At 42.9% G+C, this 16060-nt stretch overlaps 1 protein-coding gene across 1 annotated transcript in view; it reads right to left on the reverse strand.

Annotated features, from left to right (window-relative positions):
- Positions 1-14267: 14267 nt before the first annotated feature.
- Positions 14268-16060, reverse strand: part of LOC149279307 (PH and SEC7 domain-containing protein 1-like) — a 166374-nt gene continuing 164581 nt past the window's right edge. Inside the window, exon 16 of the mRNA XM_089501329.1 lies at positions 14268-14507. Coding sequence (XP_089357455.1) covers positions 14268-14507 — 240 coding nt within the window. The remainder of the gene's footprint in view (positions 14508-16060) is intronic.

Raw genomic sequence — 16060 nt, forward strand, 5'->3', positions numbered from 1 at the left:
AATATGGGAAACAAGAAGCTCCGCATTACAGGTAAATATTCCATTACATAAAATAGTTGTCTTACAAATTTATAATGAAAATGTTAAGTCCCCATTTACAAAGAATTTGACATAAACTTTTTTTGCCATTTGGTTTTTTTCACAATTCACATGATATACAAAATAGTAACAACAATCTTATTACAACAGAAACAAGAACATTATTTAGTAACCTATTACCCCTTGACAGTATATGAATTCTTATGGAATAATTTCAGTTTGCATAATTTGCATAAAAGATCTAAAACTATTTATAAGCTTTTGGGACCCCCAAGCCCTCATCTTCAAATGGCAGTAAAATGAGTGAACCACAAGTTCTTTTAATCTTATTGGTGTATCTATGTAGCCATCAATATCCATTATCCTTCATAAAACATGCATTTTTTTTCTCTAACACTAAGGCAACAAGAATTGCTTTCAGCTACATTCTGAAAAGCTAGATAAATGTCAGATTGGAATTTCAGTATTTTAAGAAATTCAAGTTTTTATCCTAAACTCTGTTTATGTTAAATCTGTTCCACATAAAATTAATTCCTGTGAAATAAACACAGGGTCTTTGCAGATGCTTTTCGAGTTTCTATGGCAACAACCTATTAGTGCCTGCTTTCGTGTCAAGTGTGTTTCAGGCTAAAATTCAACTAATTTCAACGTTTTATATCAAAAAAATATATATGGGAAAGGGTTGGACATTCAATAGTACTAGTGCTATATTTAGAAATTGTTGCATGGGCGTCTGTGTGTAGATTGGCCGTTTATTGGCTGTCACACAGTTTTCTGAATCTATATTAGTGGCAAAAACCAACCAGCCAAGATACTCTGAGCATGGCGAGTGTTTTCTACAATATATCCACAGAGGCAGCTGGGGCTACAGACATAACTAGTAACTCTGTGAATTTGCCCTGGAGTGGCTGTGTATGGACTTCAAAATGGAACACCACCGACCAAGCCTCATTCCATGCTCCCATCTCTCAAAGGACATGAAATGGTATGAAACCAAATTTGATAAAAGATGAAATGGAAAGAGACAAAGAAGATTGACCGAGTCCCATTAGTAGTCACATACAACCCCCAGCTTGGGTCCTATGCCAAATAGCAAAATACTTTAAACAACACTACATAAAGATCAGAAACCGAAACACATACTCACACTCCCTAAACAGACCAAAAACGGCACTTCTCTTTCACCTGTCACTGAAAGAGATGTGAAACCTGTGAACACACACACCAGACATGGTACCAATATCACATACAGTCCTACACCGTAACGTTCATGGTACCTTCTCTGGTTTTATTTACACTGCCTTTACACACACCTGCCCATTAACACACATATACACATACACTGCCCTTACACACACCTCCCCATAAACACACATATACACATACACGTGTACGTGTGTTTATGGACAGGTGTGTGTAAGGGCAGTGTATGTGTATATGCGTGTTTATGGACAGATGTGTGTAAGGCAACGTGTATGTGTACACACCTGCCCATTAACACGCATATACACATACACTGCCCTTACACACATGCTCATTAATACGCATATACACACATACTGCCCATACACACACCAGCTTAAAAACTTACACACCTGCCCATTTACACACATACACTGCCCCTACACAAGGCTGTCCATACACACGTGTATACACATACACTGCCCTCACACTCCCCTGCCTTTACACACACACATATAAACAAACACCAGCTTACAAAGACACAAATACACATCCCTTACACCCCTTTCTCCCCATCTCTTACTTTTCTCATCTTTCATCATCCATCATCTTCTATCTTCCATCCTGTGATGGGTGCGTGAAGTCTGGCACTCCATGCCTCTGCTTTAGTGCTCCCTCATAACTATACTCCGGCTACTGATGCAGAGCGGCGGGGTGACGTCATATCCCGGCGCTCTGCATCATTTGCCGGCGCATAGTGATTAGGGAGAACGGAAACCGAGGTCTATCAATTCCCTAATGTTGGGCCGGTTAGAGGGGGATTGCGATCACCCCAACCAGCCCTGCTCATCGGACACCTCCTCCCCAGACCAGTGCTGATGGTGCCCCACAGGGGATGCTTGATGAGCAGTGCTGGTTAGGGATAACACAATCGTGCATCTGCCTCGGCGATCCCCTGAAGACTAGCCCAGTGGAGGTGGCCTCTCTGCTCGCTCCCTCCCCTATGGATATGCTACTGTTTCTTTAGGGGCTTCGTGGCGAAGCACATTGCTGGCACCACAGGGCCCTGTTAAGCTGGTTAGAGATCCGTCATCTCCCCAACCACTCCTGGAGGCTGCAGCTGCTGATCGGGTGCCCCCACACAGAACCATAGTCTGAGGCAATCTACAACACCAAAAGAGACTGCTGGGGCTAAATTCTGCATTTTACACCAACATACTAACACATTTGCGTTTCCTTTTCCTTTTAACATAACTACAGGAATGTAATCTTGATTCACAATCTTTTTACCTTGCTGTGACTATCTGCATGTTACTGTATAAATGCATGAGCAATTCCTGCTTCAAATGTATAATATGCCTGAAGAAGAGTCAGTCTCGAAAGCTGGCAATCCATTATACATCAGTTAGCCAATAAAAATATAATCTTTACTAAATTTGCTTTCTGTCTTTCTATGGCTAACACGGTACAACTCTGTACCTCTGGTATGAAGTTAGTTAATTAAATTCAGTACAATATATTTTTCAATATATTTAATTTTTTATGTATTCACCGCTTATGTTGGGCAGACTGGATCGGCCAAATGGTTCTTATCTGCCGTCACTTTCTATGTTTCACTTTCTATGTTATGACCAACTTTGACAGCCACTGATCTATTTGTCTAACACAGACAAATGAAAAGCAGTTGTACATTGCATTAGCTATAATAGAAGTAACATCCCTAAATAATCAGTGGCTTAATTTGCCTAAATTATCCTACTTTAACAGTAAATCCTTCTTTAACAGTAAATAGTAGTTTTTAGAGGAAATAAACCTCTTTGTTTATATATAAGAAGCCAAAAATATAAAATCCCCATAGAAAATTATGTGTCTGTGAAAAAGACAAATTATTCATCTGTTAACAGTGCTTTTTGTGTTTGTTATATAATGCTCACAAAATAAATTATAAAAATACCAAATGATATGTCTGCGCACCCACTTAGTAAAAATAAATGCAAACAAAAATGCTCAAAATAAAAATAGCATATAAATACCCCTCTGGAGATAATCTCTACAAGAAGTGTCAAACAGGCTCATAAGGAGGACACCAAAAAGTACAATATATATATTGTACTTTTTGGTGTCCTCCTTATGAGCCTGTTTGACACTTCTTGTAGAAGTGCAATACGCATTCAAGGAGTACTGAAGTATCTTCAAATGGACTTTGTTTCTTCATATGAAAGCTTCTGTAATAGAAAAAGTAGGCAGAAAAAGTAGGCAGAGAAGGTGCAGGCAAAAAACAATTTTAATATATAAAAAACAAACTTCTTATCTTCCGTGCATTTAGAGTCCAGAGTGTATGATTCGTAGCAGCGCTACCATGAAATAGATGCTGTACCCGCTCTCTGTTTCACTTCCACGATTCCTGCTCCTCCTCCTCCCAAAGTCGTCAACACGCACTATGTGTTTCGCCTTCTGCTTCTTCCGGTGCATAGATTCAACGACCCGCCTACTGTTAAATATACCAGCTGGTTCAAGCTGCTAGTCCCAGTGGTCCACCTTATTAAAGAATCTTATATCCAATCCAGGGCCCTGCTTAAACAAGCTTATTATACCCCCCTACATGCTACACTGCCTCCCTGATATGCCTTTTAACCCCCTATTTGTCACTCTGCCCCCCCAGATATGCCTTATACACCCATATATGACACTCTGCCTCCCTGATATGCCTTATACCCCCTTGTATGCCACTCTGCCTCCAGAAATCCCTCATACTCCCCCATATGTAGGGCTGCAACTAACAATTATTTTCATAATCGATTAGTTGGCCGATTTTTTTAGATTAATCGATGCCACTGTGCCCCCTGATATGCCTTATAAACCCCAATATGCCACTCTGCGTGCCCCCAAATATTGCTTATACCCCCCTATATGCCACTGTGCTCCTGATATGCCTTATAACCCCCTATATACCACTCTGCATCCCCCCTGACTTACGCCTCGTGCTCCAGATTCCTTGGTGTCTAGTAGGGGCACCTGGTGAACGTCTGCACGATCCGCACAGACAAACCTCTGCTGCTGGACGGCGCTTTCGCTGGAGCTTCTATGACTGCGCATCGGCAGGTCATGTAACGCCGGTGCTCCATCATAGAAGCCCCGGCGGAAGTGGAGGACAGTAGCGGAGGATGTCTGCACGCATTGCACAGATGCCCGCCAGCTGTCAGAGAGGAAGATCCGGGTCCCCTGCATTGATGCGGGGGATCTGGATCTTAGTGTTATTTTCCAACCTCTATTTGAGGTCAGATTATAAAATGAGGGGTATTTTTCAGAGCATTTCCTCTGGAAAAACCCTCATCTTATATTCGATAAAATCGATTTAACTAATCGATAATGAAATTCGTTGGTAATGATTTTCATTATCGATTATTATCGATTTTATCGAATCGTAGTTGTAGCTCTACCCATATGCCACTCTTACCCCCGCCCCGACTTACCAGTACATCCCTGCTTCAGATTCCCTGGTGTCCAGTGGGGGCAGTCGATGAAGCACAGCGATGTGCGCAGACAACCTCCGCTGCTGCTGGACCGTACTTCCGCCATGGCTGCTATCACTGAGCACCGGAAGGTCATGTCATGCCGGTGCTCTGTCATAGAAGCCCCGGCGGAAGTGGCGGCAGCAGGGGAGGTGTCTGCGTTCCTCACAGAGAGTTCACCGGCTGCCAGAGAAGAGGACCCAGGTCTCCTGCAGCGCTGCAGGGAATCCTCCTCTCTGGCAGCCGGTGAACATCTGCGCAATGCGCATAACCTCTGCTGCTGCCGGCATTTCCGCCGGGGCTTCTATGACTGAGGAATGGAAGGTCGTGTGATGCCGGTGCTCCAGAAGCCCCGGCAAAAGCGGAGGTTGTCTGCACACAGAAGTCCACCGGCTACCAGAGAGGATCCAGGTCCACTGTAGCCCTGCGGGGGATCTGGATCTTAGTCTTATAGTCAGACCTCTATTTGCTCTGAAAAAACCTTGTCTTATAATTGTGTAAATACGGTATTTTTGGTCTCAGGATGAATTTTGTCTCCAAACACGGTGTATACAGCCATGGGTACCAAATTTGCCCCGAATTATGCCAACTTATGACAGCCTGAGAAGAACAACATATTTACACAGGTCAATTACCGTATTTGCTCTGAAAAATACCCCTCGTCTTATAATTGGGGTCGTCTTATAATCAGACCTCAAATAGGTCTGACTATGAGACTAAGATCCAGATCCCCCGCAGTGCTGTAGGGGACCTGGATCCTCCTGTCTTCTCCCCCCCCCCCCACTTACCAGTGCTTCTGAGTACCTGGTGTGTAGCCGGGGCAATGTGTAGACGTCTACGCGATTCGCGTAGACAACTTTCGCTGCAGCCTGAAGGAGGTGCGGTTAGCAGTGGGGGTTGTCTGCGTCCATCGTGCAGACCTTCCCCGGCTGTCAGAGATCAGAGTTCTGCGCGCTGGTGCGGGGAATTCTGACAGTCGGAGGGTGTATGCGCGATGGACGCAGACAACCCCCGCTGCTAACCGCACCCCCTTACGGCTGCAGCGGAAGTTGCCTACGTGAATCACGTAGATGTCTACCTGCTGCTGGGGATCTGGATCTTAGTCTCATAATCAGACCTATTTGACCGGGAGTCAGAAGCACCGGTAAGTTTTTTTTGGGGGGGGGATGCATAAGGCATTTCTGGGGCAGAGTGGCAAGCCTGGGGGCAGATGTGCATAACTGGGGGGGGGCAGGTTGGAAAATAAAAGGAAATAAAAACAAAATATTTTTCTCAATCACAGCTTTTATTAAAAAAATTGTTTACATGAATTAACATTTACTGGTAAAACTTTTTTCTTATAGGGTCGTCTTATATTCAGGCTTTTTCTTTTTTTCCTAAATTAATATTCAGATTTTGGGGGGTCGTCTTATAATCGATAATAATTATAATCAAGCAAATACGGTACTCAGGACAAATTTGGTGACTTATAAGAGATACATTGACAATCTGTTTATTATTTGAAAAGGTTCAAGTGATGAACTTAAGGTCTTTTTATTTACACTTAATAACAACCGAATGGGGTGATGAAGGCCGACTTAGGAATTGCATCCGCTGCTAGAGGAATCTGCCAGTATCCCTTGCATAGGTTGAGGGTGGACAGGAACTCACCCCGAGAGATGCAGTCTAACAACTCATCTACTTAGGGCATGGGGTAAGCGTCAGTCACAGTCCGGTCATTGAGCCTCCGGTAGTCTACACAGAACCTTCAGGTTTTCAACCTATTCACATGGAAGGTTCGCTGGATCCTTCCATCTGCACATTTAGCTGCCAGGTAGGTGGTGTCGCACAGTTGTTTCACCACCCAGTATGGTCCCTGCCACGCCGCCTGACGGGATGGCTTAAGCACTAGGACCTTCTGCCCTACCTCAAAGGCGAACAGGAGGTACAGCAGGTATGTTTGCAGTCCCTATGAGTGGCCGTAAATTTTCGCAGGAGCTGCTTGAGAGTCCCATTGAACCTCTCGCACAGTCCATTGGTCTGGGGATGGTACGGGGAGTTGAACTGCGGTTTGATGTGGCACAACTGTCGAGTCACCTCAGCCGTGAATTGTGTCCCCTGGTCCAAGAGGATCTCCCAGGGGATTCCTACCCGGGCTAATATCCCCATCAAGGTGTTAGCATCAGTCTCCGCTCGATATTGGCCAGGGGGATTGCTTCTGGGTAACGAATGGTATACTCCACGACAGTAAGGATATATTTCTTTCCTGGCTAGGTTTAGGGAGAGGGCCAACCAGATCGACAGCTAAAGGGCTCGTCTATAATGGGGAGGGGGTGAAGTGGTCTCTTTAACTCCCTACCTGCTGGCACACATCGCAAGTCCGGCTGTACTGTCTGATATCGTCGGTCACTCCGAGCCAGAAGAAAGTCTGGGTCAGTCGTTGATTGTCGTGCCCTATCCTCAAAAAGTCAGGTCGGTACTTCCGGGGAACCACTAGTTGTCTTTTGGGTAGATGAAAGGATCTTTTCCCACCCTATAGAACACCAGTCCTAGGGAATCTGTCCCTGCTTTAGCTCTGTAAGAGGCAAGAGTCGGGTCTGTCAAAGTCTCCTGTGCAAAGTCAGTCGGGGAAGCCCACTGTATAGGGGGTCGTGTCGGGGAAGGGGTAGATTGGTCAGGGTTGTGTCTTACCTGGGTCCCGTCATTGAGCGTTGAGACTGCTGCTGGGTGGTGGGTAAGCTTCCGTGGCTGGGTCCGGATCAAAGGATGAGTTCAGCCCCCCAAATCTTTCCCCAACAGTACCTCCGCGGGCAAGTTCTCCATTACTCCATCTCTCTATACCCAGCCTCCTAATTAGTTAAGACCCTTGCGGTTGGGACCCGCATAATCCTTCCCCCATCTACTCGCACAGCCACTGTTCTGCCAGTTTGTTCCCGGCAATCAACCACGGTCGGCTGAACAAAGGTCAGGGTAGCTCTGCTGTCTCTGGAAGCAGGTCCAGATTCCACGCAGTGGGTGGCTGCCCGCGGAACTATCGCGGGTTTTCTCCTGTGGGCAGTCCCGCCGGTAGTGGCCCACTTGGTCGCATGTGTGGCATCTCACCCTAGTGACATTTTGTGGCGGGCGAGAGTATGTTACCGGTGCGGGACAACTTGGAGGTGGGTTCTGTGGGGCTGCTTTTGTCCGCAAAAGGGAAACCCAAATCCACGTGTAGTAGTAAAATAAAAATCAACTAATAAATAAATAGATATTACCCCCAATGAAAGCAGCTACCAAACAGCACTCTTCCTCAAAGTGCGTACAAATGCAGACCAGAAAAATTGGAGCGCATATACATAGGGGGAGAAACAAAAACAACGCCAATAGTGTAATATATCCAAAAAATAATAATGTAATAGTAGTGTAAGTACCACTCACAAAAGGACTGTATATTCAGGCTCATCAGATGTCAAACTTGAAAAACGATATCTGTAAAACCAAACATAAACCAGGATGGTGCAATATCTTCTGTCACTTGGTCTTAAAAGATCAAATTGCACTTACAGTTAAGATGTAGCACAACTCAAAAGATATTGTGCAAGCGCTTTTGGAAATAAAACATCCGGTATATGGTTAAAATTTCTCCAATTTATTTTCTCTCTCTCTCAACGCGTTTCGCCGATGGATCGTCGGCTTCATCAGGAGGAAAGGAAATCAAACGGCAATATAAATTATAAAAAAAGGTCCGTATAGCGTCCATTTAAATAGATGTAGGATTTCCGGGTATGTCATCACGTCCTCAGTCACGTCTTTGGTCGCGTCATTCCGTTCACAGTCGCATCGTTACGTCTTCGATGTAGCTGCATGGGACTAGGGGCCGGCGTCATCGCGTCTCGCCGTCCGAATGAAGGAGATAGTGTGCCGGCATCACTGCGTCTCTGGCTAGAGGCGCGTGTCGACGTCATCAATGGGAGTGGCGTATTCGTTTCCCCTTATGCCGTGTAGATCTCTTAAGTACGGCATAGGCATCTTCTCCTTATCGGGCGGGGCGACGCATCAGATCCATGAAGCTTAGAGGTTCTACTGTTAAATATCTACTTATATATCTACTTACATTATATAAGTAGATGACGTCGACACGCGCCTCTAGCCAGAGACGCAGTGATGCCGGCACACTATCTCCTTCATTCGGACGGCGAGACGCGATGACGCCGGCCCCTAGTCCCATGCAGCTACATCGAAGACGTAACGATGCGACTGTGAACGGAATGACGCGACCAAAGACGTGACTGAGGACGTGATGACATACCCGGAAATCCTACATCTATTTAAATGGACGCTATACGGACCTTTTTTTATAATTTATATTGCCGTTTGATTTCCTTTCCTCCTGATGAAGCCGACGATCCACCGGCGAAACGCGTTGAGAGAGAGAGAAAATAAATTGGAGAAATTTTAACCATATACCGGATGTTTTATTTCCAAAAGCGCTTGCACAATATCTTTTGAGTTGTGCTACATCTTAACTGTAAGTGCAATTTGATCTTTTAAGACCAAGTGACAGAAGATATTGCACCATCCTGGTTTATGTTTGGTTTTACAGATATCGTTTTTCAAGTTTGACATCTGATGAGCCTGAATATACAGTCCTTTTGTGAGTGGTACTTACACTACTATTACATTATTATTTTTTGGATATATTACACTATTGGCGTTGTTTTTGTTTCTCCCCCTATGTATATACGCTCCAATTTTTCTGGGCTGCTTTTGTCCACCTTGTTGCGGACGGTGCTGCAGGTGTCCACCGGGCTGCCGGTCTGTTTACGGCACTTGATGACCGCCTGGCATCCATATACAGGGACATGGGTTTCTTATCTGGTACCGCTTGGTATGCCTCGGCAGATCTGCCCGTTAGACGGCTTATCAAGACGGTCACCCAGTAGCTTTCCTCCAGCCCTTGTAGTCGTCACCGCCTCTCGAAGACTTGCAGGAAGCTGTCAGTCCTCTAGCTCCAGTAGATCTTTGAGGGTGCTTCGCTTTAGTCGATCGTAGCCCTGCTCCATCCACTGGTAAGCTGTGTTGCTGAGACGGGGGTCAAGCCAGCGGCTATATCTCCACCAGCTGGGCTGGTCTCAGTGTCAGTCCTGGAGAAGTTGGATCCGGTTGTCCCTCTCCGCCAAGAGCGACTTGGCCCTTTAGGACAATAAAATATCTGACAATTTCCCGCAATCCGTAGACAATATCCCCAAGCAAAGTAATGGGATATCGCTACCCAGTACCCAAATAACCATGCAAGACTAGTCTTTAGGTACAACAAAAGGAATAACTGTTTATTATGGCACAAGTGTTGCCTTTTATAGGAAAGGACACCACAAGGGGGAGAGGAACAGTACAACAGGACATCAGTGCCACTAAGTCTGGGAGATAAAGAGCACACATTATCTTTATTTAGATTTTCTCTCAGACCTTAGTGTGCTGTGTGCAAACTTTTACATAATAAGGCAATAATACCGTATTGGCTCGAATATAGGCCTCACTTTCCCCCCCCACTTTAAGTCTTTAAAGTGGGGGTGCGGCCTATATTCGGGGGCTAGCGCCCGACGCCCGGGACATGCAGTTCAGGGCGCCGGGCAGGCAGCAGGGTTAGGATACAGATCCCCCGCAGCGGTGCAGGGGACCCGTATCCTACTCTCTGATACGCTCAGACAGCCTCCCCTGCCGGCACTTTCCACTGGGGGAGTGCTGGCACGGGAGATTGTCTAAGCGCATCATGCAGACGTTCACCGGCAGCGGTGAACGTCCGCACGATGCGTTTTACCTCTGCCCCCAAGACTTACCAGAGCAGACTCCCGGGTGTCTTGCGGGGCCGGCGGGGGACACCTACGCAATACGCGTATACAACTTCCGGTGCAGGCACATCCGCTGAGTCCTGGCACCGGAAGTTGTATACGCGTATTGCCGGCCCCACAAAACACCCGGGAGTCTGCTCTGGTAAATCGGGGGGGGGGCGGGCAGAGTGGCAGCAGATCTCGGGGGGGAGGAGGAGGAGGAGGATAGTGGCAGCATATCTCGGGGGGAGGAGGAGGAGGAGGGTGGCAGCATATCTCGGGGGGAGGAGGAGGAGGACAGTGTTTAAAGGGACGGCCATGAATACAAATACCGGCCCCCTCTGAAGTGATTGGTTGCTACCTTACCATAGGCCACAGTGATTGGTGCCAGGGGTACTGGCACCAAATTCATTTAAAGTTACCGTTGTGTTACAGCTAATCCCGTTAAATTTCCTTTGTGTGAGCTGTGTTATCAAGATAAATGTACTGTATAAATATACTGTTGTTGGGACCGATAAACTATTCGTCTGCTGAAACAAGAAAGGATTGTTTGTGTCTCTGTATACCAAGTCCCATCTATTCTATCGTGATTATTGGGGAACTGAAGGAAGAATTAACAAATCCACGGCCAAGAGTAGCTATAGCTCTTGGGAAACCGTTACAACCCCAATATAATCTTTAGAGGGCCCCAAAAATTACGGACAAACTAGTAAGGAGATGTTAAAGAGAAAAATCAAATAATGAATAGAGGTAATTTTTTTATCCAGTACAAAGGGATTTTTGAAGTGTGGGCATTGCCTAGCCTGCAGAACAATAAAGAAATAAGGTGATTTATTTTAGATGAAATAGAATTAAACAGATTACCTGTCATTTAAAAAATGTCATATCTATCTTGCCCTTGTAGGTTACAATACGTGGGACGCACCACCAGAGCTTTACCTATTAGAATTGAAGATCTGAGAAATATCCATAATAGGTATGAAAAACATAGAGTATCTACCCACTTTTTATTACATCATAATAAAGATCCAACAGCCTTAAAATTTACTGGGATTATACAAGTAAAATTTTTGGAGAGGAGAGGATTTTTTTTTTAAAAGAAATTGGGATGGAATGGATTTTTTAGATTGAACACATTAATACCTAATGGATTGAACAGTGACTTTGAACTTTTGGAATTTTTTGTGAGCCATTATATATAATAGTATATATAATATTATTATATTTATATATGAGAGATTTATATTCTCACATTTTAAGATAATCTTAAATGCCCAATGATTTGCCTATTATTTTTATTATCATAAACGTTAATTTAAATACCTTGATTATGCTGTATTTACATGGATTGGATATAAGATTCTTTAATAAGGTGGACCACTGGAACTAGCAGCTTGAAATCTATAACGGGTCCAACCAATCAGCTGGTATATTAAACAGTAGGCTGGTCATTGAATCTATGCACCGGAAGAAGCAGAAGGCGAAACGCGTAGTGCGTGTTGACCAGATTGGGATGAGGGGTAGGAATCGTGGAAGTGGAACAGAGAGCCCGTACAGCGTTTTTTTCGTGGTAGCGCTGCTACGAATCATACACTCTGGACTCTGAACGCACGGAAGATAATTAGTTTGTTCTTTTATATAAATTAAAATTGTTTTTGGTCTGACCCTCCTTCTCTGCCTACTTTTTCTATTACAAAAGCTTTCGTTTGAAGAAAAAAACAAAGTCCATTTGAAGATACTTCAGTACTCCTTGAGTAGTGGAGACGCGCTTATACATGTCGTTGCCCTGCTTACCTGCTTGCCTTATATCATTAGGAATTTATTACACTAACCATACATATTACACTATATATCGTCCTTTTTGTTTACTCTTTATGAGCCTGTTGGACGCTTCTTGTACAGATTATCTCCAGAGGGGTATTTACATGCTATTTTTTTATTTTGAGCTTTTTTGTTCGGATTTCTTTTTACTAATTGGGTGCGCAGACACATAATTTGGTATTTTTATTGTCATTATTTGGGACAATTGGGGAGTTTGTCCATTGTGTTTTTGTCCATTGTGTTTTCTTGCAGCACTGCTTTTGCACCATAAGGTGTTCATTTATATCAGTAATATACTGCGCTTCACTTATTGTTGTTTTTCACAAAATAGATGGTACGTCATGACCAATATATGGTAGGTCTGATGTATTTAGTACTGTATTGGTTGAGAGCAGTGGAGTGTTCACGGCTGTTTACCCTGTTCTGTGTCTACCAATGGCTGCCAAGGTCTACTTTGACCACCTGTAATGTAATAGTCCTATCTCTTAGGCAAAGGATGGAAGGTTCCTATTATATCACAAGCTTCACCATATTCTAGGATGTAGGAAGATTTCCCAGCCATGACCCCCAGCTTTTAGTTGACCAACAGTGTTCATGGGTATCATGTATGGCTTTCTTCTCCCAATGATGTCAATAAATCATCAGTATAAAAGAACCATGGGCTACTTTTGAACTATTAAAACGCTCAATTTCTTTACAATGAAATACATTATAATCATGTTAGTTATTAAAACTTAATTCTAAAATTTGTTTTAAGTTAACATACCTACCAGAATCCTGCTTCCTAAATCTGTTTGGGATATCAATTTCTTACAAGAACTTCTGGTATGATTTATTATTTGTGGGGTAGAACACATTGGATTTCTTTTTTTTTTTAACTATCCAATGTATGTTGTTAGAATTATAATGCTTCAATTTACCTCCTACTACAATAACCTCCATATCACACATTTTAATGGGCTTTTCTCTCTAATAAAGTCTATTCAGAAGGTGTGGTAGAATTTATGCTGGTATTTATGAAGGTACAGTTTGCAAAACATCATTGGCCAGGAAAAGTGTCCAGGAAATGCTGAAGAAAAGCAGCTGATACAACAGTACATGGAGAGAATGCTAGGTTGTGCCCCTGTCTTGTCCCAATAAGAAGAAATGTCCATTTTAGAATTTTAATGAAAACTGTTCTCATGAATGCAACTATTTCCTCAATCATCAAAAAGAGCATTAATACTGCAAACATTCAGCATGACAATTTTATAAGCATCAAATAGTAAAAGTGCAAAAATATGTCACAAAAAAGAAGGAATCCAGTAAGAACCTGGGCGGAAATGGCAGAATTCTAAAATAAACAAGCCATCTGCCAAAGCCCTAGTCAATTCAGTTAATTTTTATGCCAGTGCCTTTTCCTCACTGCCACAACAGATAGAAAATTAGCATAAAAATACTGTATAGTGTCTTTTTGTTTACAATTGTAGGCAAAGTTTTGGTGTTCTTGTAAAAAATGTGATACAGTAACCAATTGTATGTGCTTCAAGCATTTACTTAATGAAATTCACTTAGGTCGGTATGATAATCCCATTTTAGTGGGGATGTTACCTTTTGTTTTTGATTTCTCTCTCAATTTAAAAACATAGTCCCACTGGTGCTTAATGACTGTTGTATATGGGCTCATATCTGGCCATGAAGCAATACTTTTGTTCACATAGTGTTTGCTCCTTGATCACACTTTATCATGTGTGCATGTCCTTCACACAGGAAGTGCTTATAACGATTGTATAGCTAAACACTCATAATCCATCATCACAAGGATACCTTACGTGCTTTTCAAAAGCTCTGTATTAAATCATGCAATACTTCTTGGTACTGGCTCATAACATACTTGGAACAGCGGGAAGAGGTTTCCCAGTTGCTTCTTTTGTAACTTTCAGCTAGTTCAAGATTTCTGCCTGCTGCTTTGGTCTGGTCTGCAGCTTAACTGGGAGAAAACCTGGTATTTCAGTTTGGTTGATGTGGTTGGTGGGTCGAAATTTAAAGGACTAGAACATGACTTCTTAAGCCCATCCTCATCATTCTCAGTTGATTCAAAGAGAGTTGTATCAAACGCTTCCAGGTCTTCTGTGCCTGCCTTCAGCTTAGTTCTCAGTAACATGGCATATGTACCATAGCGAGATTTCTACAATGAGGAAGGCAACATTGTATTAACTAGATAATGGTTTTAATATAGTTACCATACAATATATTTTTCACTGGTGTGACCATTATTACTGTCATAATTTTTTCAATCAGAAAAAAGCCCCCAGCACACAAACAAATTTAACAGATCTTATCATGGGGACAGAAAATTATTTGGTGAGAAACTTTTTACTATGTGCTAATTATATCAAATCTGTTATAAAGGTCACATGGCTAATAAGATTTTTTTCCCTGCTACCAAGTATATACTCAACAATCTTTCATCTGACCTTCCCAAAGGTTTCAACCTAGTGTAAGTCAACTAATTGTTTAGAGAGAAGTGCAAGCCGTGGGCATGACCATAAAATAATATGCCCCTCCCAATACCATTTAATGTTATGCACTCATTCATGATCCCTGATACATTGTGTTTATATCACTTCTATACATTTGCAGAAGCAGGACTGCCATGCAGATAATTATCTGTTAATGTTGTTTGGGTGTTTTCTGATTGAAAAGTTGTCAAAATAATATTGTAGCTACAATACATGACCATTTCTCTCAATCTTTCAAATTAAATGTAAAAACAGCTGTTTCTTAAACACTTTGCATCTAGCATATAAAACAAATATTGGTATTAGCACTGAAAACAGTAGGACTCCAAAGCAGATTTGGAGGTCCTTTTCCCTCTTTTTCGTTTCCTTAGCTTACTTTCCCCTTTCCTACAGTCTGTTTCTTTTGTAGTACTTGTATACACATTTGATTTTGTTGCAGTGAGACTCTCGAGCATAAAGAACTGCTCTGTTTGGCGCTTTGTAGCTGCTACCATATTATCTTTACTGTTCTTCTACTCCTTCTTTCCAGTTCTGTCTTAACTACTGGTGTAGTGGAAACATTTAGATGTGATCATCCAAACTACTTAACTTTGTTGGAAAGGGGCAAATATGCTTATGTTAAATATGTTCTTATTCTGCTTTATACAGAGGATTGCAAAACAATTTGCTGTATTAACCCCTTCAGTCCCCTATGTATCGGTACGTCCATAAAACGCATCTCAAGAAACCCCTTCTTGCAGCGGCATGGGAGATGAGGCTGTTGTTTGACAGCCTGGACTCCCACCGTCAGCAGAAGCCAACATCACTGGCTTTCTGCTTCTCAATCACCTGTAACAAACTGTTACTATTTTAAATGCCCAATCAGGCAATTGGGCTTTCCCTTTTGGGTCGCGTCACTGCTTACATCACCCGGAAGGTCATTGGAGGACAGGATATCCCCTGCAGGGTCTGTCTAGATAGGGAAAATATATAAAAAATATGGGTTTTTTTCCTTCAAATTTTTGCTAGTTTTTACTAAATTTATCATCCTAAATTTTCAGCTAATTATCTAACTATGGTATCAAAAGAAAGCCCTCTCTTGAAAAACCAATATATAGTTTACATGGGTACACTATTTGCAGGAAAGGAGAATAATCCCTGAACCGACATACCGCAAAAATGGCAAAATTCCTCCGGGACTTGAGGTACCAAAAACCTCTGGGACTAAAGGGGTTAATCA

Source organism: Sceloporus occidentalis, unplaced genomic scaffold, assembly GCF_023333645.1.
Source record: "Sceloporus occidentalis isolate IW3139 unplaced genomic scaffold, rSceOcc1.0.p SCAF_172, whole genome shotgun sequence".
NCBI lineage: Eukaryota > Metazoa > Chordata > Lepidosauria > Squamata > Phrynosomatidae > Sceloporus > Sceloporus occidentalis.